The following is a 25064-nucleotide window of genomic DNA, read 5'->3' as shown; positions in this document are numbered from 1 at the left end:
TAAGCCACTTGTTATATGTATCCACATATAATGTAAACCTATTAAAACAAACAAAAGCAGTGAGATTCTAGCTTAATTAAAACACCAAAATCTGGGGGATCCCTGGGTGACTAAACCAGGCCCTGGTTTAGCACCTGCCTTTGGCCCAGGGTGTGATCCTGGAGTCCCGGGATGGAGTCCCGCATCGGGGTCCCTGCATGGAGCCTGCTTTTCCCTCTGCCTGTGTCTGTGCCTGTCTCTCTGTCTCTCTGTCTCTCTCTCTATCATGAATAAAAAAATACAATTTTAAACAAACACCAAAATCTGGGCAGTCTCCTTCAAAAATTTCTCAGTGACCTTTTCTAAAATTGGCCTGTTGCGGATACTAATCTGGAATCAATCTCTACAGTTTGAAACTCAGTTAAATTGTCAGGATTCAGAAAGACAGTAGGGATAGAACGCAAAAAGTGAGGGTTTGTTTTATGCTTTTTACTTACTCTTTTTTAGGTAAGCTCCGCCCAATGTGGGGCTTGAACTCACAACTCTGAGATGAAGAATGACACGCTCTACCAACTTTGCCAGCCAGGCACCCCATGAAATAAATTTAATGGAGAAATGTTGGCAAGCTTCACTTTGTGACTTTCCCTTTTAAACTGACTGCTTTCTGAAACTTTTGAAGTATCCTAAGTAAGGCTTCTCAAAGAATTATCTGTAGACCACCACTACTACACTGGAATCTTCCAAGAGTTTTTTCTAGATTCTAGGCTTTACCACAGCCCTACTGAATCACAGTCTCTAGGATCATGGAATTCATATATATTTTTTAAATATTTTATTTATTTATTCATGGAACACAGAGAGACAGAGACAGGGAGAGAGGCAGAGACACAGAGGGAGAAGCAGGCTCCATGCAGGGTGCCTGATGTGGGACTCATGGAGTCCCAGGATCATGCCCTGGGTGGAAGGCAGGCGCTCAACCTCTGAGCCACCTAGGCATCACTCTGGAATCCATATTTTTAAGTTCCTTCACATAATGTTAATGCAACCCAATTGTAAAGAATCATCAACCTGGAACAGAGAAGAGTAAACTCTGCATGCCAGTCTGGAGCTATTGCTCAAACTGGCTCTTACATGAGTAAAAACTCAAGTATTGTCATTTTTTTAAGTAATGCAAATTTTGTTATTCCTTTTTTAATATAATTTTTAAATTGCCAAATAAATTACCTTTCCCATCCCCACACTGTCTTCAATTAAAATTAAAGCTCTCGTAATTTATCATATTTATCTTAAAGTCTCAAGAACCTACAAAGCCTGGAGTTAGGAGTAATTCAACTGTTAACTTTGAAAGGACCATTTGTGTTTGCTTCTTCATATGCCTAGGGTCTAGTGGAGTCATTGCCACATAGTAGTCATATGTGTCTATTTATTAGATGAAGGATTATATATTACTTGCTAGGCTATTTTCTTATGGTGGCAATGGTTTTATCCAGCCCAATTCCATTTGACTAATCTCAAATCCTATGATTCCCAGGAGAACTCACAGATTCCTTAGGTAATACGACTCGGATCATGGATTGTAACCAGTTTTCTAAGTCAAAAAAGGAGAGATGTAGAAGCAATGAGAACTAGGCAAAAGTACGAATGTCAAATCAACATATTTCAGAACTGGAACGACACTTAATAGAACATCTAATCCTGCTTCATGGTGAAATAATAAGAATTATATTGAGTCTTTTATGGAACCTAAATTTATTCAATTTAAGTAACTGATCTTTATTCTGAGACTAGGTCTTTCAGTACCAACTTGGATTTTTTAAAATTTCTTTTCTTTTATGAAGATTATGGTAGTAGAAAAAAATTTTAACAGCCTCACTTGTCAAGATTAAAAGCAAACCATTCTATCTTGCCCCGATCTTTTTTCCTTTAACCTATTGCTCCACAAAATCTCAAAGTTATACAATCATTGATAGAATATATAATACTATCTAACACTAAGTGCTTCCTATGGGTTAAGTTCCTTACATCAATTATTCAATATATATTTTTTTAAATGTTAGAGATTCCCCCCAAAAATGTGTGAGAGCTATTATCTCCTCTTACAGATGAAGTGAAATTAGTGTGAATGCTAGGGGATGGTTTAAAGCCCAGGCAATATAACTCTACAGACCACAGAAGTACTGTTCCCACTATCTTGCTGAAGCCAAACTCATTAGACCAGCCATTTAACCTTTCAAAGTCAGATTCTCCATATATAAAATGGGTAATATCCTAACCTTCATTGGGTTACTGGAGATATTTTGACCAAGTTGTATTCTCCTATTATATAAAGTGACTCAACCTATAAAGTATTATTACTGTTCATTATCCATCATTCAGAGGCTTTGACCTTGTTTTCCTAGGTAAATTTGTTAGATGCCTCCTTTGTCTCATCAGGAACTGTGATTCTGTACTGTCCTAAGTGGCACTGTATCACTGGCAATTGTGCATCCCTATAAACAAAAGCTAGACCTCCTGAAAATGCTCTTGCTCCTTAGGAATCCCCCTGGTATAAAATCCAACATGTACAGTAACTTCTATGGTAATCCAACAGGAATCACATTTTGTTTCAAAATATTAATCCTCCTGGTATAAAACATTGGTAGCTACTAAAGAAATGTTTCTTCCTAGTCTGCATTTTCAACTCCCGTTATTACTCCTTCTGGAAAATTACATACTATGTAGCCCACTCCTCTGCCCTTAGTCTCAGAGAAAAGCCAGCTCAATTAAATAATTCCACTGAATATGAACTACTAAAAATTTAATATTTTAAGTTATAAATTATAACACATATTTATTGTACTATTTTATAGGCATTAAAAAGAATGTGACCTTCATTTATTGATAGGAAAAATTCTCAAGACAATTTACTGACCACACTCAATCCTGGTTTCTTGGGAAAAAACCTCTGGACGATACTAAAACTAAAAAGTAATGATTCACAAGTGAAATTACTAAAAGCGAGGTGGGAATTCAATTACCATGACCTACTGCACAGTAGGACCTAAAGAGGCAGCTCCATAGAAAGAATGGAATGGGAAACAGTTGGTTAGGATGAGACTCTCATACAAGCTGGGCTCCTCCTAGGTAAATGGGCCACAGGTTGCCTTTGGCTGTACATGGCCAAGGGCTTTGATTTTTCAATGACTGAACAGGATGATCTGTTGCAAGAGGGATAAATAGAAAATTACCCTCCTAGTCTAATAAGATTTGGTGCTAATTTAGGGCCTTGTTTCAGTAACTTCTGAGTACTTACTAGTACACCAGCCTCTTTTCTAGCCAATGGGTAGTATTACTGAAGATGAAAAACAGGCAAGGTAATTTCAGATAAGAACTATAAATAAAGGCAAAATAAGTGATGAGAAGGAATACAGGAGGACTTGAGACCCAAATCACAAGGGTTAGCCATCCAAATACCTAGGTAAGAGTAGACCAAGTAGGAGACATAGCAAGCCAAGTGAAAAGGCCTTGAGGTTGAAATGAAGCCACCATGGCTACAGCAATGTAAGCAAGCAAAGGAAAAATGAAAAGGTCACAGAAGGCAGAAGTCTGATCATAATAAGAGATTGCTAGAATAGGAAGCCACTATGGATTTAAATAAGGCAGTCCCCTGGCCTCTTCAAATCCTAAAGCAATCAGCTTTCCTGCCATGTAGAGGATGGATGGATGGATGGATGGGGACAGGGTAGAGGGAACAGGCACAAGAAGAGTAGTCAGCGAGGCATGGTAATAATGTCAAGTGACAAATAGAAAGCCTGGCCTGGGGGGGTAACAATGAAGAGGCAAGTTAGATTCAGAAGCACCCGCAGGACTTGTGTATAAACTAGAAATGGGGTAAGAATGGACTCAAGGACTTTAAAAAAAAAAACAAAACTTTATTTTATAGAGAGGGAGAGAGTAAAAGCAGGAGAGTCAGAGAGAGAAAAATCTCAAATCAACTCCACACTGAGCACAGAGCCCGACACAGGGCTCAATCCCAAGACCTTGAGATCATGAACTGAGCCAAGACAGAGTCGGCTGCTTAACAGACTGAGCCACCCAGGCAACCCAAGGACTTCTCTTTTAGTTTGTATTAAGTATTAGGTAGTGCTGGTTACTGGAATAAGTAATAAGGTAAGAGAAATTGGTTTGGTTGAAAAATTAAGATGTTTTAAATAATTAAGTCTGAGATACTTATAAAGGTTAAGGTGCAAACACAACTATACCATTAAACTCTGGTGCTCAGAGAGACTGGATATACAAATTTAGAAGATATCAGAAAATACTGAGTGCCATAACAATGGATATTTTTTTCCCCTTTGGAGAGAAGGAACTAGGAAGTACAGCCCAGACCTGAAGTCAAGCAGAAAAAGAAATGGCAAATATAGGAGAAGTTAGAAAAGTATAAGGAAAACCAGGCATGTGGTTTCACAGCAATGAAAATATATTTCAAAAACAAGTTAAGAGACAACTACTGAGTGCTGCTGAACGTTGAGTAAGACAAGAACAGTGATTAGGTTAGAAACACAAAGAATGCTAGAGACTTTGACAAGTGCAACTATAATAGATACTTGAACTTTTTGTGAAAGTTAGTTCTATTAGAAGATTCTCCCATTACATAATGTGGTAGGCAGACTAATGGCCTACAAAAGATGTCCATGTCTTAATTCCTGGAACCTGCAAATATGACCATACACAGCAAAAGAGAGTTTGTAGATATTAAGAAACTTGAACTGGGGAAATTATCCAGGTCCACTATAGTTACACATGTCCTTTTAAGTGAAGGAGGGTGGCAGGAGAGTCCAAGATTTGAAGATATTAGCGGGCACCGAAGACAGAGGAAAGGACCATGAGCCAAGGAAGGTCAGCGGCTTCTAGAAGATATAAGGAAAATATAAGGAAACAGATGCTCTTCTAGAGTCCTTCAGAAGAAATGCAATCCTGTCAATAAAAACCTTTATTTTTAGTTTAGTGACACTTATTTTGGATTTTTGACCTCAACTGTTAGACAAATTTGTGTTAAGTCGCAAATTTATGGTAATTTGTTACAACAGCAATAGAAAATCAATACACAAAGGATACCAAAACAGTTATTTCCATAGCCTGCTAGTGGTCTAAATGCCTAGTATATACCACTACAAAGGGAAACTGTTAGCCTTAAAAGCTTAATACTAGGGGTGCCTGATGTGGCTCAGTTGGTTAAGTATCCAACTCTTGGTTTCGGCTCAGGTCATGATCTTAGGGTTGTAGGATGGAGCCTCACATCAAGCTCCAAGCTCAGTTCAGCGTCTGCTTGAGACTTTTTCTCTCTCTCCCTCTGCCCCCACATGCTCTCTCTCTAAAATAAATCAATCTTCAAAAAAAAAAAAAAAAGTGAAATAGGTAAAATCTCTGAAAACATGCCCTCTGTTATTAAAAACAAAAGTAGCAGGGCACCTGGCTGACTCAGGACTGTGGCACATGTGACTCTTCAGGGTTGTAGGTTTGAGCCCCACATTGGATGTATAGATTACTTACAAATTAAAAAAAAAAAAATCTTAAAAAAATAAATAAGAACAAAAGTAGCTAACAATCAAAAACAACTCTATTAATCTGGCAAAAGCTAAAAATTGAGATGAAAGGACTTGAGTAACCAGAACCTAATAATGGGTTAAAAGCTGAAGAACCTGATAGTTCACATCAACACAGAGATGTGAACAACATGAACATTCTAGTCACAAAAGAAATATAAGGCATAGTAGGACTTCATGGCCTGAAATTTTTCAGCTTACAAACTTAACTCAAACAACTTTTACAGATTCCAAGCTATCTGCCACCCAGTGATGTGTAAACACGTATCTGTGCACAGTCTTTAGATTTTTATAAAACCCAAGTAGGAGAAATCCTCTTGAACCATAAATTTCATAAATATCCAGCAATTTCATTAGTCCAATCTGGTGCATATAAATCTCAACTTTAAGGTAAGTCAGACTCTGACTAGAGTCTAAGCAACCCATGGTATACTAACAATATTGCTACAGCAAAGTAGAGGACCAGGCATGGAGCAAGACGACACAAAACTACCATTCTATGAGACCTTGTGCGGATTTTCAGTGGCTCTCCCCATGACATAACCGCTCTTCGGCTTTAGAGACAGTCATACCCCACAGTGCTTTTCTTCGGATTACCACAAATCTCCGAAAACTTACTCTTTGCTTGTATTTTTTTTTTTTTTTTTAAGGAAAGTGATCAAGGGCCTTTCACAAGATGAATGAGGAGACAGGAAGCGATTTGACAGAGATGTTATTCATTGGTCTAAAATATTTCCAAATTACTAGTTTAATATATGTCTTATATTTTAAAAAATAAGTACAGTCTAAACCCAGTTGACCCATTTTATTAGGAGACTGGTAAAAAGGTTTTTTGAATGCCATCTGAACTCAAAGGATAAAGTAAAATAAACATTGCAGATCTACAATTATCCCACTTTTATAAAATATTTTATATCTGTATACACACATACAGGTACACAAAATTAATGTTAGTTTTTAACAGATTTTGGGGATGGTGGGATTTTAAGTGATTCTCCTGCTTTCTGCCAATTCTGATTTACCTCATTTTTTCCCCTTATAACTAGCACGTGTCATTTACGTAAGACATTATTCTGATACTTTTTTAAAAAGCAAATCAAGTATTTCTATCCAACCTAGGAGGAAGGTAAATGCAACTCCAGCAAAAAACATGGAAATTTTAAAAACCCAGTACAAGTAATTGCATTTCAAAATTAGGAACCAATATGTTTACTAAAGATTCTTTAACCAAATTGTCTTTTGATATAGTTGATGTAGAAAACTTTCTGGCAATTTCCATCTATAAACTCAAATCAGTATTTTTCCCAGGAAACAAACATTGTTTTGTTTTAGAGGCATTTTATTTAGACAACTAAAACAATTAGATGTTCAGAAGCAGTGTACAATGAAAGAGAAATCAAACCAATTACTTTATCATGTATTCCCTCTTCTTTACAACTAAAGCAAAAAAAAAAAAAAAAAAAAAAAGGGCTTTCTGCTTTAAGGGAAAAGTCAGAAAAATAGGCCAATATATTTTTCTTCTTCATAATAACATAAACAGCTACAAGAAATCTAATTGTAATAAGAGAAATTGGATGTTGGCTTGCACATATTCATTAAAAAGACAACAGGCCATCATACCACAAGAGCCTAATTCCACCTGCCTTCATCTGATACTCTTGCCTTTCACATACAGGTAACACCAAGTTAGTTCCAGGACTGGAACTAATTCATATTCCCCATTATTTACTGCTCATGTTTGCCTTAAGCAGAGAGTCACTTTGGGAGGCTGATGCTTTTCTCTGCTTGCTTGTTTTAGTCCATAAGTTGTACATTATCTGCGGCATGTGCCCAGTGCTCAGGCCTTCACTTCAGGAGTTGAACTATAGATGGAATCTGAATTCTCTGAAGTAATTTCTTCTGTAATGAAAAAAAATAACAATTAAAAAAAACCCCACATTAATCAACTTAATAAAGAAAATTTCTATGTTGACCTCATTTCCTGTGAAATGAATGAATAAAGATTTTCTGAAAGCGTGCTGATGAGGAGAGGCAAAAGAGAACAAGGGCACATGCTGTTAATGACTAGACTCAGGCCACTGACAATGCAGTGAAAAATAAGTTCATAGATTTCACCCACCAAACTTTTTTACACCATATCTTAACTTCCCAGGGCTAAACTTTCAGTGACTCCCAACTATCTAGTAAACAATGAATTACAAGTTGTATCTTGAAAGATTTGGTTCCCTCCTTTATTTGTTCAAGTTTCAAACAAGATTATATGATTGGTGTATCTTACAATCTATAATTCTAGATTTGGGAAATAGCACTTGGTAAGTACTAAGTGCCTAATATATAATAACTGCAACTATAACTTTTTTTTTTATTTTAGCAACTGCCTCCTTATGTTAGACTCCAAGTACTGTAAGAGTAACGACCTCAGATCCATACTACATCTCCATGCCTGCTACTATGCAGTAGACACTTAACTATTTATATTATGAAATATATGCTCATATTAAATAAATTTCCTTTGTCAATGAGTAAAACTCACCTAACACTTCAATTTTAAATCCCCCAGGACTCTACAAAAGTTAATTCATTAGTATTTACCTAGCTCCTCTTCTGTTGTCTCTGGAAAACTGATCTTTGGCTTTGCCAGCTCACCACTATCTTCTTCTATGAAAAAAAAAAAAAAAAAAAAGCAATCATGATTATGTGAACCACAATATTACCAATAACTTCCAGTATTTATAAGCAAGAAGAGTACACTAAAACTATTCTAAGCAATGAGCTACAGAACATAATGGGAACCTCTTCTTTTTTAATAACTGTGATTCTAAAATAGTTTGTCATTCCTCAAAATTCATTTTTAAGTTATTACAACTACTTTGGGATCAGTAAGTATTTTTATTAAAAACAGGTCTACCTTCTAAGAATCAGTGAGTACTAACCATTCAGAGATTAAATACATTTACTTATAAATTCTTTATATTGCCCTCTAGCAAATTCTGAATTAGATTCATGTCATTCACCAAATGATCTAGTGTAAAAAATTCAGGAACAAAATAGAAAACACACACATACACACATAAAAGAAGACAAAACAAAAAACTTAACCAAACAAAATAACACAATAGCCAATTTATAGTTATGGGTCTCTGCTTAAACTATATTAAATAATTTAAAATCTACAGAAGACAGAAAAATAGAAACAAAGTTAAAGATGAAAAATGACACAAAATCATGAAGCTTAACTTGACAACTTTGTCATTTTTAAGTGAACTCTACCAACGTGGGGCTTAAACTCATGACCCTGAGATCAAGAGTTACATGCTCCACCGACTGAGCTAGCCAGGTACCCCTTTAGCTTGATAACTTTAGATACAAATCCTTACCAGGAAGCACACATTTCCAAAGGCCGTATGTTTTTCCTACCACAGTTTGCCATAGTCTCAATGTTCCATCTTCAGAACCACTGGCATAGAGTTCTCCATCAGGACTAAATCTCACACAGTGAATAGGACCAAAGTGTCCCTTGTAGGATTCTGAAAAAGAAGAGAAGGGCTATTAGATAACTTAAGACTTAAATGTTGGTTAAGTATTGACACACTAAGGAAAATACTATCTGTATTATTGGAAAGATATGAAATTCTTAAATGCAAATTCAAAGAACTAAACCTCATTAAAAAATAAAGTGATTCTTACTGCAAAGTGGTACATAATGTCTACCATTTCTCTGTAAAATTACCCCCTTCTAACTCTAGCACACATTATGGTTTCATACTGTCCCTCTTTAAAAAAAAAAAAAAAGGCTTCAATCCCAGTAAGGGTGAAGGAAAGGAGTATATTCTACAGAAAGCAAATCTAAAGTCTGTCAATTCAACCCAAATTTCCACATCATAAACTCACTGCCTGTTTACCAGGGAACCAATTCTTCTTATGACCACAGAGAGCCACCAGATGGAGCTCTTTTACACAATCTGCCTCTTAATTTCCTGCCAGACTAAGAGTCTACTAGTCATTCTGTCACACAGAACATGAAGATACAAGATCAATGGCAATCCTTAAATATTTTAGTCTGGGGAATTTAATGAGAAAACATACAGATCAGTAGTAGTGTTGCTCTGTTTAAGTCCTATACTTATTTACAAATTTTTGATGATAATGCCTCATCACCTTAGGAGTTTTCAAAGTCTTTACTATTACCTAGACCAATGCTTCTATTCTGTCTCTGGGTCAACTCAAGGACCCTCATCTTCCCCATCTCTGTACAACCAGAGAATACCAAGAGAGTTTTATCATGAGAGTAAAATTTTCATGAAAGTAGAAAGAATATGAGAGGTTTGTAATGAGAATAAGCTGGGTCCAAGGTCTGGTGTTCACTAACTGTGATCTCAGATCTCAGGCAAATAATTTACTTCTTTTTCAAAAAATAAAAAACATGGCCAAAACATTCTGAAACTTTGAAAACTGACATTAAATAAAAATAATAAAAAAGTCTCTCACTTAAAAGTCACCTATATTCAAACAATATAGGGTGAACTATAAACAATTATAATAGATTCTATGTTTCATTCACCAAACTTCCATTTATCCAACCCAAATCTATCAGTTTTCCTAAAGAAACAAAACATAAAGTTGTCTTTTGTTCTTTGTGTAGAATTCTAACAAGCTTAATTTCATTGGGTGGTAAAGCAAGGCAGCTAGAAACAAGCAGCAGCTTACAGAAAAAGACTAAATATACTAGTTCAAAAAGAAATTCTGTGAAGGCTAAAAGTAGATACTGAGAACCATGATTATAAAATAGCTAGTCAATAAGATAAATGTAAAGTTAGGATGTAGATTAACTTCAAATTAATCTTACCTGCCCTTCCCCTTCCTTTATGAAGGACTACTATGAAAACGGAAGCAAAAGTCAAGACTCCAAACAAAAAAAACCCCCACCAAACAAAAATCCCCTCCAATTCAGATCCCTAAGGTATCCGTATAATACACCATAGCTGTTTTTTGTCTACACTATTCTCTAGAGAGCTTAGAGATTTTTACATTGGCAAAAAGGGGGAGCCAGGTAGATGAGCTACATATTAGCACTATACTTCAGAAAGAACAAATACTCTTACATCTGTTTAACATGATTTTGACGTAAGACTGCCTGCCTCCTCCTACCCTCAAATAAATACACTGCACTACTGTATAGAATATCTGAATACAATGAACTTAAGTTAAAAGGAAAAGGTAAAATTCAGAGTTTAGCATGCTTTGTTTATAGCTCTATAAATACTTCTATCCAGAGTGGGGAAAAAAAGCCTTTTTTCACTTGGAAATAGAAGGTTTTAGTTAGCTGAAAAATTTGTTAACTGAGGTATTACTGAAATCCAGCATTGATAAATGTAACCACATCATTTTAAGGGAGGAAAAAGAGAACAACCCACCTAATTCTTCTCCACTATTATAATCATACTTATAAAGTTTAAAGTCTTCACCACCTGCAACAAGAAATTCTTTCTCAGGATGAAGAGATGCAGAATTGATGGTTGCAGGAGCTTCAAAAGATTTAATTGGATCCAAACTGAAAAATGATTTAAATAATATTTATAAATTTTGAATACTGCATAAACAATACCAGGAAAGAGTACTTTTAAACTGTTCCTAATTCCTGAAACCCAAGAAACAATTATATTTTCATTTAGTCAAACATAGTGATGTTAAAACAACAACAACAAAACCTCTAAATAATATTAGCAAAAGTCCAGAAGGATACTCTGCCCAAGTGGAGTTCATTCCAGGAATACAAATACACTTTGTACAATGAACGCTACCCTAGAAATGACTGTGGTGGCTAATTCACAACAGTATGGTTAATATATCTGGATTTTTGCCCTGAAAGAAATTTAATTCTGTATTGTTTGATTTTTCCATGACAACTACACATTATCTTTGAGAAGAGAAAATGTTTTATAGTAATTAACATAAAGCACTATTTGTACATTATTCTCAACTGCTGAGAATTTATAAGCTTCTGAAACAAAACCTTCAATATCACAAATATAAAACTGCTAAAGATGGTTCCATCTTTGCTATCAAGCTTGAAAGAAAAACCAAATATGAAACTATAGCTATATAATAAAAATCAATGCATACCAATAGTTTCACATGAATATCAGGGAGTTTTCACATCAGCTTTTTCAGAGAAATTGATACATAATTTAGTAAAACCTAAATATTTTCAAACAATTTTGAATAGCTAAGAACAGTTTAAAATAAAAAATCAAAATTACACTTATAGGGCCCTAGTAATTAAAAAAAAATACCCACACAAATACACGCATATATAATGTTACACATGTATAATGAAGAAAAAATGTGTAACCAAGAAAAAAAACTAATGGAAGATACAACTACCATTAACATTCTGGCATCTACGGTTGAAGAACAGTGGGTAAATTTTTAAAAATTATATTTCCCAAATTTTCAACAAGGGCATTTACTATATTTACAGTCACAAAAAAATTACGTCTTTTTTTTTTTTTTTAAGATTTTATTTATTTATTCATGAGAGACAGAGAGAGAGAGAGAGAGAGAGAGAGAGAGAGGCAGAGACACAGCCAGAGGGAGAAGTAGGCTCCATGCAGGGAGCCTGACATGGGACTCAATCCCAGGACTCCAGGATCATGCTCTGGGCCAAAGGCAGGCACTAAACATCTGAGCCACCCAGGGATCCCCTACGTCTGTTTTTAAAAAACATTAGAGGTCTATACAAACTTTGGAATAGAAGAAAAAAATCACTATTTCTCTAAAATGTTAAAGGGAAAATTAATAAGAGTATCAAGATCACAGTAGCTTTATACAGTAATGAACATTAATTATAATACCAGTCTAGAGATCCTTTTAAGAAAAATATAATCAAAAAGAAAGAAAATGTAAAAGTTACTAAATTTTACCAATAAATCTCCCCTAATCACTGGAAATTAATTAGATTAATTCCCTAGTGTATCAAATTCTTAAAATACACATTATTAGTGGTATGGAAACATTTCCCCCACATAATATGGTATAAGTCAAGATTTGCCTTATTAAAGAGTTATATATCTTTCACTTCTGCCTTCCAATTTTTAAGTTACCAAAAAAAAAGGGAAGGTATTTCTTGGACATACCTTACTGCACTATGAAAAGCAATAGATCGTCCGTAAGTTATTACCAAGATCTCTCCCTCAGGAATATATTCCATACTGCTAACAGACATATTAAAATTTAGAGATTTCACTTCTGTCATGGTAGCATGATCCCAAAGGCTGCAAAAGAAGAGGAAAATAAGGTGATAATTAGCTTAAGAAAAAAAGCTTAATTCCCAATTACATCTACAGATTAACCAATGAAAGAATAATCACAATTGTAGTAAAACCTCCTCCATTCCAACTCATAAATTATAGATGATATGGAGAAATTTGGGGTTCCTATACAATGTTAAATTACTTGGTATCTTGTTGGTAAAGTTAACTCATACTTAAAAATACCTCTCTTGGCAAAACTATGCTATTAAGACATGTAAGGTTTTAATCTTAGCGATTTTAGTGTCACTCTAAATAACAGTTCTTAAATTCTGTATTTATAAATCTGATGGGGGTTTTTTCTCCACAGGAAAAAACATCAGGTGTCAGCACACAAAATTTCATAGAATTTCAGGAGTTTCATGGACCTCCTGTAGCCAGTGTATCCACTACTTCAGGTCAAGAGCACATGCTTATAAAGATGTCAATAATTTTAATTCAGTGTCTTGTAGATTATGCTCTATGTTTATGGATAGCTCCAAGAAAATGTGACCTATGTACAACTTAACTTTCAATGTATAGAGATAATTCTTCCTACATACAGTTATGAGAAATATTTAAAATATAAGCACTAAGGTCAATTGTTTCAAACTTTAAATTACTAAAGAAAAATTACTTACCGGACAGTTTTATCATCAGCTGAAAGAATCTGTTTATCCTCACTGCACCATAGAGCTTTCTTAATACCAGAGGTATGACCACTGATTTCCTTAGGTTCTTAAAATGAAACAATGTAGGATATATTTGTTAATATTTGGTTTTTTAAACTAAGTAATACTGGAACAATTAACTATGTGAAGAGAAAAGAAGTACATTTTAAATTAAGCTGCAACTTTTCAAAGCCCCACACAATGAAAACTTATGGTTTCCACAGAATACATTTAGTTTTTCTACACTGGATTAAAAATTTATCTGCATGACAAAGAACCCAAGAACAATGCTGCTATATGTATCTGGGAGTGAATGCATTGCTCCCTCCAGGCTGTTTCTGCTTTCAGTAGCATAACTGTACCACATTGAAATAAAAGAAGCTCATCCAACATTATCACTAACACTGGGACCCTCCTCCAAGCCTGTTGGTAGAAACAGGAAAAAAGAGGGAAGTAGAAGCTGACAGGAGAAAAGGAGAATAAAAAGCAATGCAGTAATTCCCAAGAATATTTCTATATTGAGAACAAAGCATCAAAAAAAAAAAAAAAAAAAAAAAGGGAATCTGTCTCTGCTGGAGACTTTCCCTGCAAAAGATTAACAAGAAAAAAAAAACCTACTCTTATCTTTGGGCAAAAGCAGATGCTGGAGGCAAAGCTATTCAACACAATTTTAAGCAAGTCATTTAACCTGTTGAAATAAACCTGTTGAAATAAAGGTTACTTAACCCTTTCATTTCTTCATCTGCAAAATGGGATAACGATAGTTACCATATACCTCATAGCTTGAGAATGAGGATCAAATGAGAATATATATCTAAGGTTTCTAACCTGGAGTCTGACATACAGTAAAAGCAGTTAACTGCTATTATTTCTATTGACAATACAGTAAAGAGGCACTTTCAGAAAACAACTTTGAGAAAGGTAAAAGATGAAAAATGTCCGCCTAAGACCTGAACCACCTTGCTGAGTCAGAAAGATACATGATGAAATGAGGTCCAAATGCTTTATGTTTTGGCATAACGTTATTAAAGAAAATGAAGAGAAATACCACTGGGTCTATGAAGAATAATCTATAAATGTAGTCAGTTTGCTCGCCTTAGAAATGCTTTTAGAAAAGGGTATCTTGAGAATAACTGCTTAATATCCAAGGTAACTTTGACTTTCATACAAACTTCTGACGTTCATAGATTTATTACGAATAAATAATAAATACCCATGATACAATATATAAGATACCAACTTATATAAAATAAATACAACCCTGTTTATCATAATCTGCTGATTTTTGAAATATATATACTATGTGGCTAGAAAGCATTAAGAAACTACAAAAGAGACGAATATCTGGACCAGGGAGTTTTGAAAAACCATCTTTTATAGCTTCTGTGCAATAAGAGAATTCATAAAGGAAATGATAAATTCCACCACCAGAGCCTTTACAATGTGTATACGATAAACTTTATTAACGAAATTTAAAAGCAAAAGACAAATTAGAAGATAAGAACCTTAAAACCACTAATAAGATGAACATCCTAACAGATAAATTGGCAAAGGGCATGAACAGACTATTAGTTCACAAAAGAACACATTAAAATGGTATTCAACAGTATTTTAATCTCATGAATAATTTTTTAAGTTCACATTATGATCACAGAACCATTTTTCTTCTATTAAATTGGGAAAGGCAAAATTAGTTATCAGTCCTTGTCAGAACAGGTTAGCTATATATTTTAAGATTTCATTGGAGCACACTTTGGTAATACCTACCAATGGCTTCCAAGTGTACCTCTTTTCTGTATCAACAATTCTATTTCTGTGTAGTTATTCTATAGAAATAACTGCAGAAATATTTGCAACTATAAGGATGTTCAGCATAACACTACTTATATTTAAGATTTCTAAATAGCCCAAATGGACCAGAATAAGAGATGGGTTAATCCACTTATTCATAGGATGAAAATGATATAGTCATTAGAAACAGTGGATAGAATAAAGACATGAAAAAAATGTTAATTTTTTAATTTTAAAAATTCTTCTGAAAAAAAAGAAAAAAGAAAAAAATTCTTCTGATTAGCTAATATATTCACATGGTTTAAAAATCTGAATACAAAAAATCTTACCCTTCTCACTTTCTATAGACAACCATTCTTTCCTCCCAAAAGGTACTAACACTGCTCTGTACCTTTTTAAACTTAATATGATAAAAATTTAGCAAGATAAACTGGTTAAATGTTTAATTTGCAAGAAAACTACACAAGCACAATGTAGCAAATAAACAGACATTAAAACTCATTTAAATTAAACTCATTAAAGACATATAAATTATGCTCACCTGCTTCAGGTTTGTTCAAATCATATATGCGTAGCAGTTTATCCTGTCCCCCAGTTAACAAGTAATTACTATCCTGAAAACACACACAAGCAAAATGTTAACAGATTAGCCATTTTAATAGCTGTATCTCTTTAAAACTTTAACACCAACTAAAATCCAAATAAAGTTCAGACTTCATAAACAGATGCAATACATTCCAATTACTTCTAGAAAACATTTATCTTTCTCATAATTGCCAAAACCCTTTAAGCTCTCCAGTTCAAATATATTATACCACCTACCACATTAATTTTCTCCCTCTGCCCTGATCCTGCACCTCTCCCTCCTAAGAAACACCTCTTTGATGACCTCAAATTTTTCCTCTCCCTTCTGAAAGTACTGAGGAAACATTATTTGCACATTTTAGATATCTGTTGCTACTGATGGAAGAACTGACCCAAGAGTTCCACAATACCTTAGGATTAATCAAATAAATAAATCTGTATAGCTTAATCTGTAATTAAATCAAATATAAACAAATGGTATCCCCCCAAATATACAATAAATATACAAACCAAATACACAACCATTATTACAGCATATAATAACAGCAATCTAAACCTCCTAAAATAAATTCTATTTTCTAATACCTGTGTAAAATCCACAGTCTTGACAATGTGTTTATGAGCCAGGGTCATCAATTCATCTCCTGAGACAGCATCCCACACTTTGCTAAAAGTAAAAAAAAAAAAAAAAAAAATTAAAAGATAAATATAATGGTAATTTTGGTGATTACCAAATATGTTAGATATGTGAAATGTTATATAAATGTATTAGAAGTCTCCCATTATCTCTAATATCCCTCACTGTTAAGATTTAAATATTTGATTAAATATTTAAACAATCCTAAAGGAAAAGAAATTTACCTGTAGTAGCCATATAATCAGTCTAATTTTGACAATGGAAAAGATCTACAAATTTAAGTAAATGAGATCCATGAACCAGCCCATCCTTACTTTTAGTCTATAGCCATAATATCCTTTTAGCAAGACTGCAAAACATTTTAACCAATTTTAAATTTCATTTTTCCAATTTGTTTCTCTATTTTTTATTATGTAACATGCAAAACATAAAAAAGAAAAACAAGAAATCCTGAAAAGAATTTACAGGAGAATGAAAGGCCCTGATACAGGTTACATAAAATTTTAAATTGAGACTACTGAGAAGAAAATATTCTCCCTATCTCTTCCTCAAAGTTGACTCTTAAAATTCTCCAATTCTTTTTTTTTTTTTTAAAGATTTTATTTATTTATTCATGAGAGACACACAGAGAGGCAGAGACATAGGCAGAGGGAGAGATAGGCTCCCTGTGAGGAGCCCGGTGTGAGAATTGATCCCTGGACCTCAGGATCACAACCTGAGCCAAAGGCAGACACTCAATCACTGAGCCACCCAGGTGCCCCATAATTCTCAAATTCTAATCAAATTAACTCTCCAACAAAGTATCAGTCTTGATTATATAATGCTAAACAGGATTTTTAACCTCTCAACTGTTACGCTGACCCCATCCAACCCAAAATATATGTATGGTTCTACGTCTACACACACACACACACACACACACACACACACACACACACCTGATGAATCACAGGATAATGGCTAAATAATACATTAGAAAAATACTGTACAGGGTTCTCCCAATAAAAAAGATTAAAGAAGAAAAAAAGTTCATTTTTATATCAGAAGAGGTGATTGAAAAATAAACAAGAAAACTTTGCTTACTGGGAAAATAACTGTTAAGACTGAACAAGCTAAAAAAAAATAAAAAAAAAAAAGACTGAACAAGCTATGCTCTATAAAGATTTTCATTTTCATATAATTGACATTTATTTTTAAAAATAAAGGAAACAATAAGCAGAGGTGGTGGTGGAGCTGACCAAAGTCGTATCATACAGGAGCGGCCAACATATCTATAGTCTTTTCCCTTCTGTTTAGAAACTCTACTAAAATTGAAGATGACACTCTCTGACAGAAGCATGCTCTAATCACTTGTACTAACTTTGGCATATTTCATTATTCACAGTAAGAGTCCTAAAAGTCCTAAAAAGGGCTTACAGCCCTAAAAATATTCTGGAATAACCTAAATGTTTTTTAATGTATTTTTCCATCTCCAGGCATGAAACTGATTATTACCAGGCTGGCTGCAGGGCTAACATTAAGGCACTGAAACATCATTAACAGTATCTTTTTATCAGCTAACCCTCTAACATTTATTTCCTGCACAACTCATGAAGAATTTGTCACCTCCCTAAACTACTGACCCACCTTATATCCCCGTTTCATGCATATAATTAATGCTATCTGTTCAATGCTTTTCATATTCTGAGAACATACTTCCAAGTCTCAAAAAAGGGGCTGCTTAACTTCTTTAAAGCCTTAACAAAAAAATTAAGCTGTTCTGGGTGAAAAACATTGCCTAACATGACCAAGTCATCAAAAAGGAGGTAATACCACCTTCAATTTATCGACAACCTATTCAGAGAGAAATCAATCTATTTTCTTTTACAAGAGAGAAAAGTGATCATATACTTTGGTTACCTATAGAGTGCTGGGCCCAACTCCAGGTCTATTTAATCATCCTCTGGAACAGAGTACAATAATCTTCTCCATTTTTGGCACTCTCTCCAGATGATTTTAATGAGAGGAAAGTGGAGATGCTAAGAAGAGGATCATGGGAAGTAAAGCTTATATTTGCTTCATGAATTAAAAGATAATAAGAGAAGGGAATTTAAGGGAATAGTGTACTCCTCACCTGACTCAAATGCCCAAATTACCTCAAGGTAACATTCCCAACTGACCCACAGACCCATCTCTGCTGAATATATTTTCTCCACAAGAACACAATTAACCTCCACATTAACATGACTTTAATGATTTTCTTTTTTTTGAGAAAAACGGGAGTTGGGGTAGAGAACTTCCTAAAAATGATCTATATCGACTATAATCAGGTTGGGGAAGCTATTCTCTAGCTGGATCAAGTTCCTTAACAGCAAGCTCCAGACAAATCATTAAAAGAGAATATATACAACATTCTCACACCTCAAAAACAGACACTGAACAAATAAGGGTTAAGACTCAATTACTATTTATTGAGAACTTACTATGCAATAGATATTATTGCTAGATTTCAAGAACGTAAGTGGAGAAAGATCTCTCAAATCCTCCCAATATCCATGTGGTCTTCCCATTTTACAGATATGAAAACCAAACTTTTAAAAAGCAACCCATGATCAAACTGGAAATATAAAGCATAGCTAGCACATGAACTCAGGCCTAAGCAAAGTGAATGCTTACATCTTTCTTGCCATGATATAATAGGAAACAGGGCGGGTGGAAGGGGGACCCAAAAGCATTTCTTCTTAATATTTAAATCTACTCAACCTGTCTTGCACAAAAGCAAAAAGTTTCATGGCCTCAGCCCAGAAAGTCCAAAATAACCTAATGCCTTTATCAGTTTAAAGGATTTTGGTCCAGTGGTAATGGTAGCTATCATTGTTAACTTACACATGTAACACTTATATACCCATTAGATTTTAGGCAATGTTCTGAATATTAGAAATATGTAATATTGATATTAAAATATTTTAAAATATTAAATATTTTAGTTCATTTAATATTCACAACCATCATGAGATAAGCACTATTACTATTCTCATGTTTATAGACAATGACAGAGAAGAGGTTAAATAAATTCCCAAGGTCATAGGATTCGAGTACAGGGTTCATGCTTTTAATGCCACTTGTAAACATAGACACCGAGACATGAAATGTTAAGCACAAAACAACGCTGAATACCTATCCAGGGACATGTCCTGGAATGTGGGGCATGGTTATTAATGCTCCATAAGTGACCTAAATAAAGATAACTGGCAGCAAGATACAATCCTGACTGCTCTTTCCAAGACTCTATTAAGTATTTAAAGTGCCATATTTTTTCACTCTTGTTTCTCTCTCCATTTCAGAGGGGTTATCACGCCAATCAAATGCAGTAATTTCTATCTAGTTTTTTATCTTCCCAAGGACTGGTATTATATCATTTGATCAAATGCACAAACTGAGAATCTTCACAGATTTTAAAGAGACAGGCATCCTTCCCAACAAGCTTTTGTACAAGTCTCTTAAATATCAGGGCAAAACCATCAGGTAGGAGGTGACAGCATTTTCCTCACATAATAAACATTGATAGGGCCCAGAACTGAAGTTAATAAAAAGGTATCCCGTCAGAATTGCAATTCAAAAGCTTATCTTTTTTAATGCTAATGTCTGTAGAGTCTATCATCTAACATCTAATGACATTTTTAAAATCCACTTACCAAACCTCTGAAGTCTAGAGTTGGGAATCCCAATTTCTACCTCTATTATAAAATCAATGACATTCATTCCCAATGAGAATATTCCTACTAAAGTGAGCAAAAAACAAACTTTGGAGGAGTTGAAGGGGGGGGAAAAAAAAAGCTAAACTCATGGCAATTAGACACAAGTGTTCCAGAAGCAAAACCAAGATCTATAATTCACCCATTCTTTACCCTCTACTTTAGAAAATTTCTTCTACTTATTTACTCAACATTAAGGTATTAAATAAGCCTAGCATATAAAAAATATAACCTGACCTCAAGAAGCAACAACACACAAACAATTAAGTAGTATAAAAGTACCAGAAGTTTTAACACAGGTAACAAGGAATGAACACCTTCACCTTACAGCACTCCATTAAGTCTTCCATCTGTGAATCACTTTTACCAAATTAACAAAAGAAAATGACAGATTACAAGTATGCATGCTGACAACTAAAGCAACATTTGACCTGAAGCTGCTGACATTAAAGAATTTACATAAAATCAAGCCGCTCATTTCAGCAGAACATACAATCACAACAGGGCACAGTGCAAAGCCTTACAATGGTTATGCAGAAAGACATAATAGAAATCTATTCATTGAAGGCACAGAAAAAAGTTCAGGCTGACATTTATAACTTTTCTTGTTGATCTCTCATCATCTCAAATTTAATTCCAGGTAAGCACTGTATCACCCTCTCCTTATTTAAAAAAAATTGGAACTTATTTTTTAATCTTACCTATGGTAAAATCCATTCTGTGATATAGAAATCTACATGTTTCAACAAATGCGTAGTCATAAATCCATTACCACTATCAATCTACCTTCATTTTTTATAAGACACTTTGTATATTTGATTTGCTTAGAACAAAGAAGCAACACATTAACAATTGCTCCCGTTTGGAATTCTGAGAGAAGAGAGGAAAACAAAGCTATTTTGACTTTCCAGACTGGAGTCTAACAAGGTTTACTATCGCACAATAGCTCTTGACATTGCCTTTATCAGCATAAACCTCTCAGGGTTAAGTCATAAACACAACTAGGAACTAGAATACCAAGATTATATAAAATATGAAAGTGCCCTGAAGGGGAAAGTGGGTCACTGCAAGTCACTCTAACATATGCAAAAGCCAAAAACCAAAATGGTAAGGTGTATTCTGGCAAACAGTAAGTTTAATATAACCAGACTGTAGGGCATATGCTGTGGAGTGTCAGACGAAGCTGATAAATTAGGATGAAGTCAAGTTTCAAACTGGCAACAACTGAAATTCAATCTTTAGGCCAGTGATTCTAAGGCCTGATATCAGAACCAACCAGAAGAACTTTAGGGAAGGAAAAAACTGATGTTGGGATTCCATCCCCAGATCAATTCAGAATTTCTGAGACACATGCATATGAATATTTTAAAGCTTCTCGGGTTATTTTTGGGTTCACTCAAGGTCATGAACCACTGAAACTGCACAGGGAAGACAGGAAGATCACTGGAGAAATGACATGATAAAATTTGTTTTTAGGAAGCTGGGAAGATGCAGAGACAGAAAGATAGTGGTAGAGGCATAAAAACCATCATAGTAGACACTCTGTTGGTAAACAACATAGACATGGGGGGGGGAAATCAGGAATATTTAAATTTCAGCCTTAAAAAACTTAAAAATGAGTATTTGAGTTTTAAATAGGTACAAAGCTAGTTAACAAAAATGGAGTGAGACAGGGCTAACAATCTGGGCCATCAACAGTAGGGCATCACAGAAATGGTATTACTCAGGAAGCACATGTGGAGCATTTTTAAGAGCACAACAACCAAGATTCGTTATCTAGAGTGCTTATCAACAATACAGACTCCTGGTTCCCAATTGAGACATACAGAATAAGTCATTTAAAGTCTCTGAAAATTGATGAGAACCACTGAAGAGAAAAAAGCAGGAAGAACCAGAGTGGAGTTTTTAGAAAAGATCAAACATCATGTGCTCATATGGCAGGCACGGAGTCAAAATTTTATGAACTGAAGCTGAAGTTTTGAGTACTTCACAACACAATCCACGGGGATCTCCAACACCCGCCAATTTGGCTATACTTACGCAGTGAAATCTGCAGCTGCTGTAGCTGCTTTGGTGGCATCCTTATTCAATGTCGCGCCCCAAACAGCACCCTTATGACCCAAAAATGTTCCAATCCAGTCTCCTGTATCTCCCTGGCGTAGCATAGGTTTCCCGTCTAAAACACATTTAAAAAGACATGTGACTTAGGAGTTCGGATTACTTAAAATCAAAGACCCAAACATAAAGTGACCGTGATAAATACCAAAGTGTTAAACGGCTTTTGTTGTGTAACTATCGTTATTCGCTGGGGTCACTAAGAAAAGTCCAGAAATAAGCTGAAGCGCTGAGCCAGACATTCTCCCTGAAGCATTTATAATTCGGTGGGACTAATGCTGATCCGTATCAAAATAATCTAAATTTGGGCCTAATTTTGGACAAACTTAACCTAAACCTCGGTTTCCAATTGAAAAGTGGGGCTAATGCCATAAAGGAATGTCCAGTAAACTAACAGCAATGACAAGTCTCTAAAATAAGGAAAGGTATTACTTAGGCTTGGCATATTTTCTCCATCCCCCACATCCTTGAAAGATTTATTTAGAGAATATGAATATGATGGCCGGGGTGTCTAGGCAAGTGTACAGTCCCGCTTCTCCAGAAATACCAATTTCTGGAAAGTGAAAGGAGAGGCCTGAGTCGGGGGCAGTACTTACACTGTTCTCCCCATCAGACCACTGCTGGCCCCAACCTCAAAGACTGAGATTCCAGCTTTGTCACTGGGGAGTACCGGCCACACTACCTTCTGGCCCGGTCCCAGCCGTGAGGGACCCGCATCCAGGGGCCCCGCTCACCTTTGCAAGCGCTGATTAAGAAATAGCCATAGGGCGTGATGCCGCTGAAGGCCAAATCGACCACAGGCCTCGTGTGGCCCGAGCAGGTGAGCGGCGTCTGCCTCATTGCCATGGCGGCGGCGAACCGAGCGATGCGGCGGCGGCGTCGAGGGTCGTCGTTTGGGCTCTTTCTTTCGTCTGCCGCAGAGCCTCCGGCTCAAGGCCCCCGCCCTGACACTGGGGGCTGGGGCTGGGCCGAGAAACAGGAAAAAGAGGCCAATCGGGTAGCACCGAGGTCAGGAAAGGGTCGGGGATGGGTCAGGGAGCCTGCGCCCGGCGACCGACAGCCGCCAAGGGAGGGAGAGGGAGGGAGGGAGGAGAGTAGGGGAGGGGGAGAACCGGAGAGCCGGCGGCCACGACCCGCACCGTGCACACCGGTACTGGCAGGAAGTGACGACACCAATGACGCCAGCGTCCGTCGGAAGTGACGATCTAGCAAGAGGGCTAGTCCGCCCGGCAGCAGAGCGAAGAGGACGGCAGCGCGCAGGCGCGAGGTCGGCGCACGCTGGGCACGTGACGCTGGCCCCACGCCGGATACGTACGCCTGGGGGAGCCCTGGTCTGCGGCGGAGCCCGCGGGGCGCGGTCTGGCCTGCTGGCCGCCGTCTGTCCGTCCGCGGGCGGGGATTGGTGAGTGCGAGAGCTGTGGCTGCTCCTGGGGATTACGCGCCGAGCGGTCCCCCGGCCGGACTGTGTCTGTTGTCTGAGCATCTAGGCAGGGAGACCGGAGCTGCGCCCGGCGGCCGCGCAGACCCGCAAACATCGTCTAAAAACTTTTTGTTTTGGTTTGGTTTTTTCAGTTCTTATCAAACAACTACAAAGGAGGATCTTCTGGTGCTGTCTGCGAGTTAAGGGCCGTGAGAAAAGTAATTTCTCCAGGCACTCCTGTGTAAGAATCCCCGTACCGTTAGCGTGTTCGTCCTGAGTGTTACGTGACTTCAGATACATTCAAGTGACTTCTGGGCACCCGGGTGGCTCGGGGTGATCCCGGGGCCCTGGGTTCGAGTCCCGCATGGGGCTCTACACAGGGAGCCCGTTTCTCCCGCTACCTGGGTCGCTGCCTCTTTCCCTATATCCCTCTTGAATACATAAATACAATCTTTAAAAAAAAAAAAAAAAGGGATCCCTGGGTGGCGCAGCGGTTTGGCGCCTGCCTTTGGCCCAGGGCGCGATCCTGGAGACCCAGGATCGAATCCCACGTCAGGCTCCCGGTGCATGGAGCCTGCTTCTCCCTCTGCCTGTGTCTCTGCCTCTCTCTCTCTCTCTCTCTGTGACTATCATAAATAAATTAAAAAAATTAAAAAAAAAAATAAAAAAAAATAAAAAAAAAAATAAATGACTCAACCTTTTAAGGACTTCAGAGGACTCTGGAGCAGTGGCCCCCAAACTTTTTTTTTTTTTTTTTTAAGATTTTTATTTATTTCGTGAGAGACACACAGAGAGAGAGGCAGAGACACAGGCAGAGGGAGAAGCAGGCTCCATGCACCGGGAGCCCGATGCGGGACTCGATCCCGGGTCTCCAGGACCAGGCCCGAGGCTGAAGGCGGCGCTAAACCGCTGAGCCACCCAGGCTGTAAAACTTGAGTCTGCACTCCCACTGTGCGGATAATGATGTAGATGTTACATACCTGTACATTATAATTAGGCATAAACATACTAGAAGGATCTGAAACTCAATATAAATAAAAACTCTGGGGGGTCTGGGGGGCTCATGTTTGAGCATCTGCCTTTGGCTCAGGGTGTGATCCCGGGATGCTGGGATCAAGTCTCCCATCAAGCTTGATGCAGGGAGTCTGCTTTTCCCTCTGCCTAAGTCTCTGCTTCTCTCTCTGTGCATCTCTCATGAATAAATGAATAAAATCTTAAAAAAAAAAAAAAAAAAAGAAACTCTGGTATATCTTCCTGC

At 36.6% G+C, this 25064-nt stretch overlaps 1 protein-coding gene across 2 annotated transcripts; it reads right to left on the bottom strand.

Moving 5' to 3' along the window:
- Window positions 1-6354: 6354 nt before the first annotated feature.
- LOC121480313 (serine/threonine kinase receptor associated protein) lies at window positions 6355-23538 on the bottom strand. Of its 2 annotated transcripts, none has more exons than XM_041736775.1 (10): window positions 23121-23538; window positions 22312-22447; window positions 16486-16567; window positions 15857-15929; window positions 13495-13591; window positions 12701-12838; window positions 10979-11115; window positions 8942-9091; window positions 8157-8219; window positions 6355-7463 (listed from the first exon to the last, which is right to left on the bottom strand). In XM_041736775.1, the coding sequence occupies exons 1-10, from the start codon at window positions 23230-23232 to the stop codon at window positions 7402-7404; spliced, it is 1050 nt and encodes a 349-aa protein (XP_041592709.1). In that variant the 5' UTR covers window positions 23233-23538; the 3' UTR covers window positions 6355-7401. The 2 variants fall into 2 exon arrangements, with proteins under 2 accessions (XP_041592709.1, XP_041592707.1); XM_041736773.1 differs by having other exon boundaries at window positions 8157-8222; window positions 23121-23536.
- Window positions 23539-25064: the final 1526 nt, after the last annotated feature.

Source organism: Vulpes lagopus, chromosome 21 (assembly GCF_018345385.1).
Source record: "Vulpes lagopus strain Blue_001 chromosome 21, ASM1834538v1, whole genome shotgun sequence".
In the NCBI taxonomy this organism is placed as follows: domain Eukaryota; kingdom Metazoa; phylum Chordata; class Mammalia; order Carnivora; family Canidae; genus Vulpes; species Vulpes lagopus.
Note: the sequence above shows the minus strand (reverse complement) of the source record. Positions and strands in the feature narration are given on the sequence as shown.

What these genes read in the sequence shown, in the direction of transcription:
- LOC121480313 (XM_041736773.1), bottom strand. Translation starts at nt 23,232, where the DNA reads ATGGCAATGAGGCAGACGCCGCTCACCTGCTCGGGCCACACGAGGCCT. An exon ending in AGACTGTGGATTTTACACAG is followed by an intron (nt 15,930 to 16,485) that starts GTATTAGAAAAT and finishes GTGTGTTTTCAG; the next exon opens with GATAGTAATTACTTGTTAAC. An exon ending in TTGGAAATGTGTGCTTCCTG is followed by an intron (nt 8,223 to 8,941) that starts GTAAGGATTTGT and finishes TTTTTTTCATAG; the next exon opens with AAGAAGATAGTGGTGAGCTG.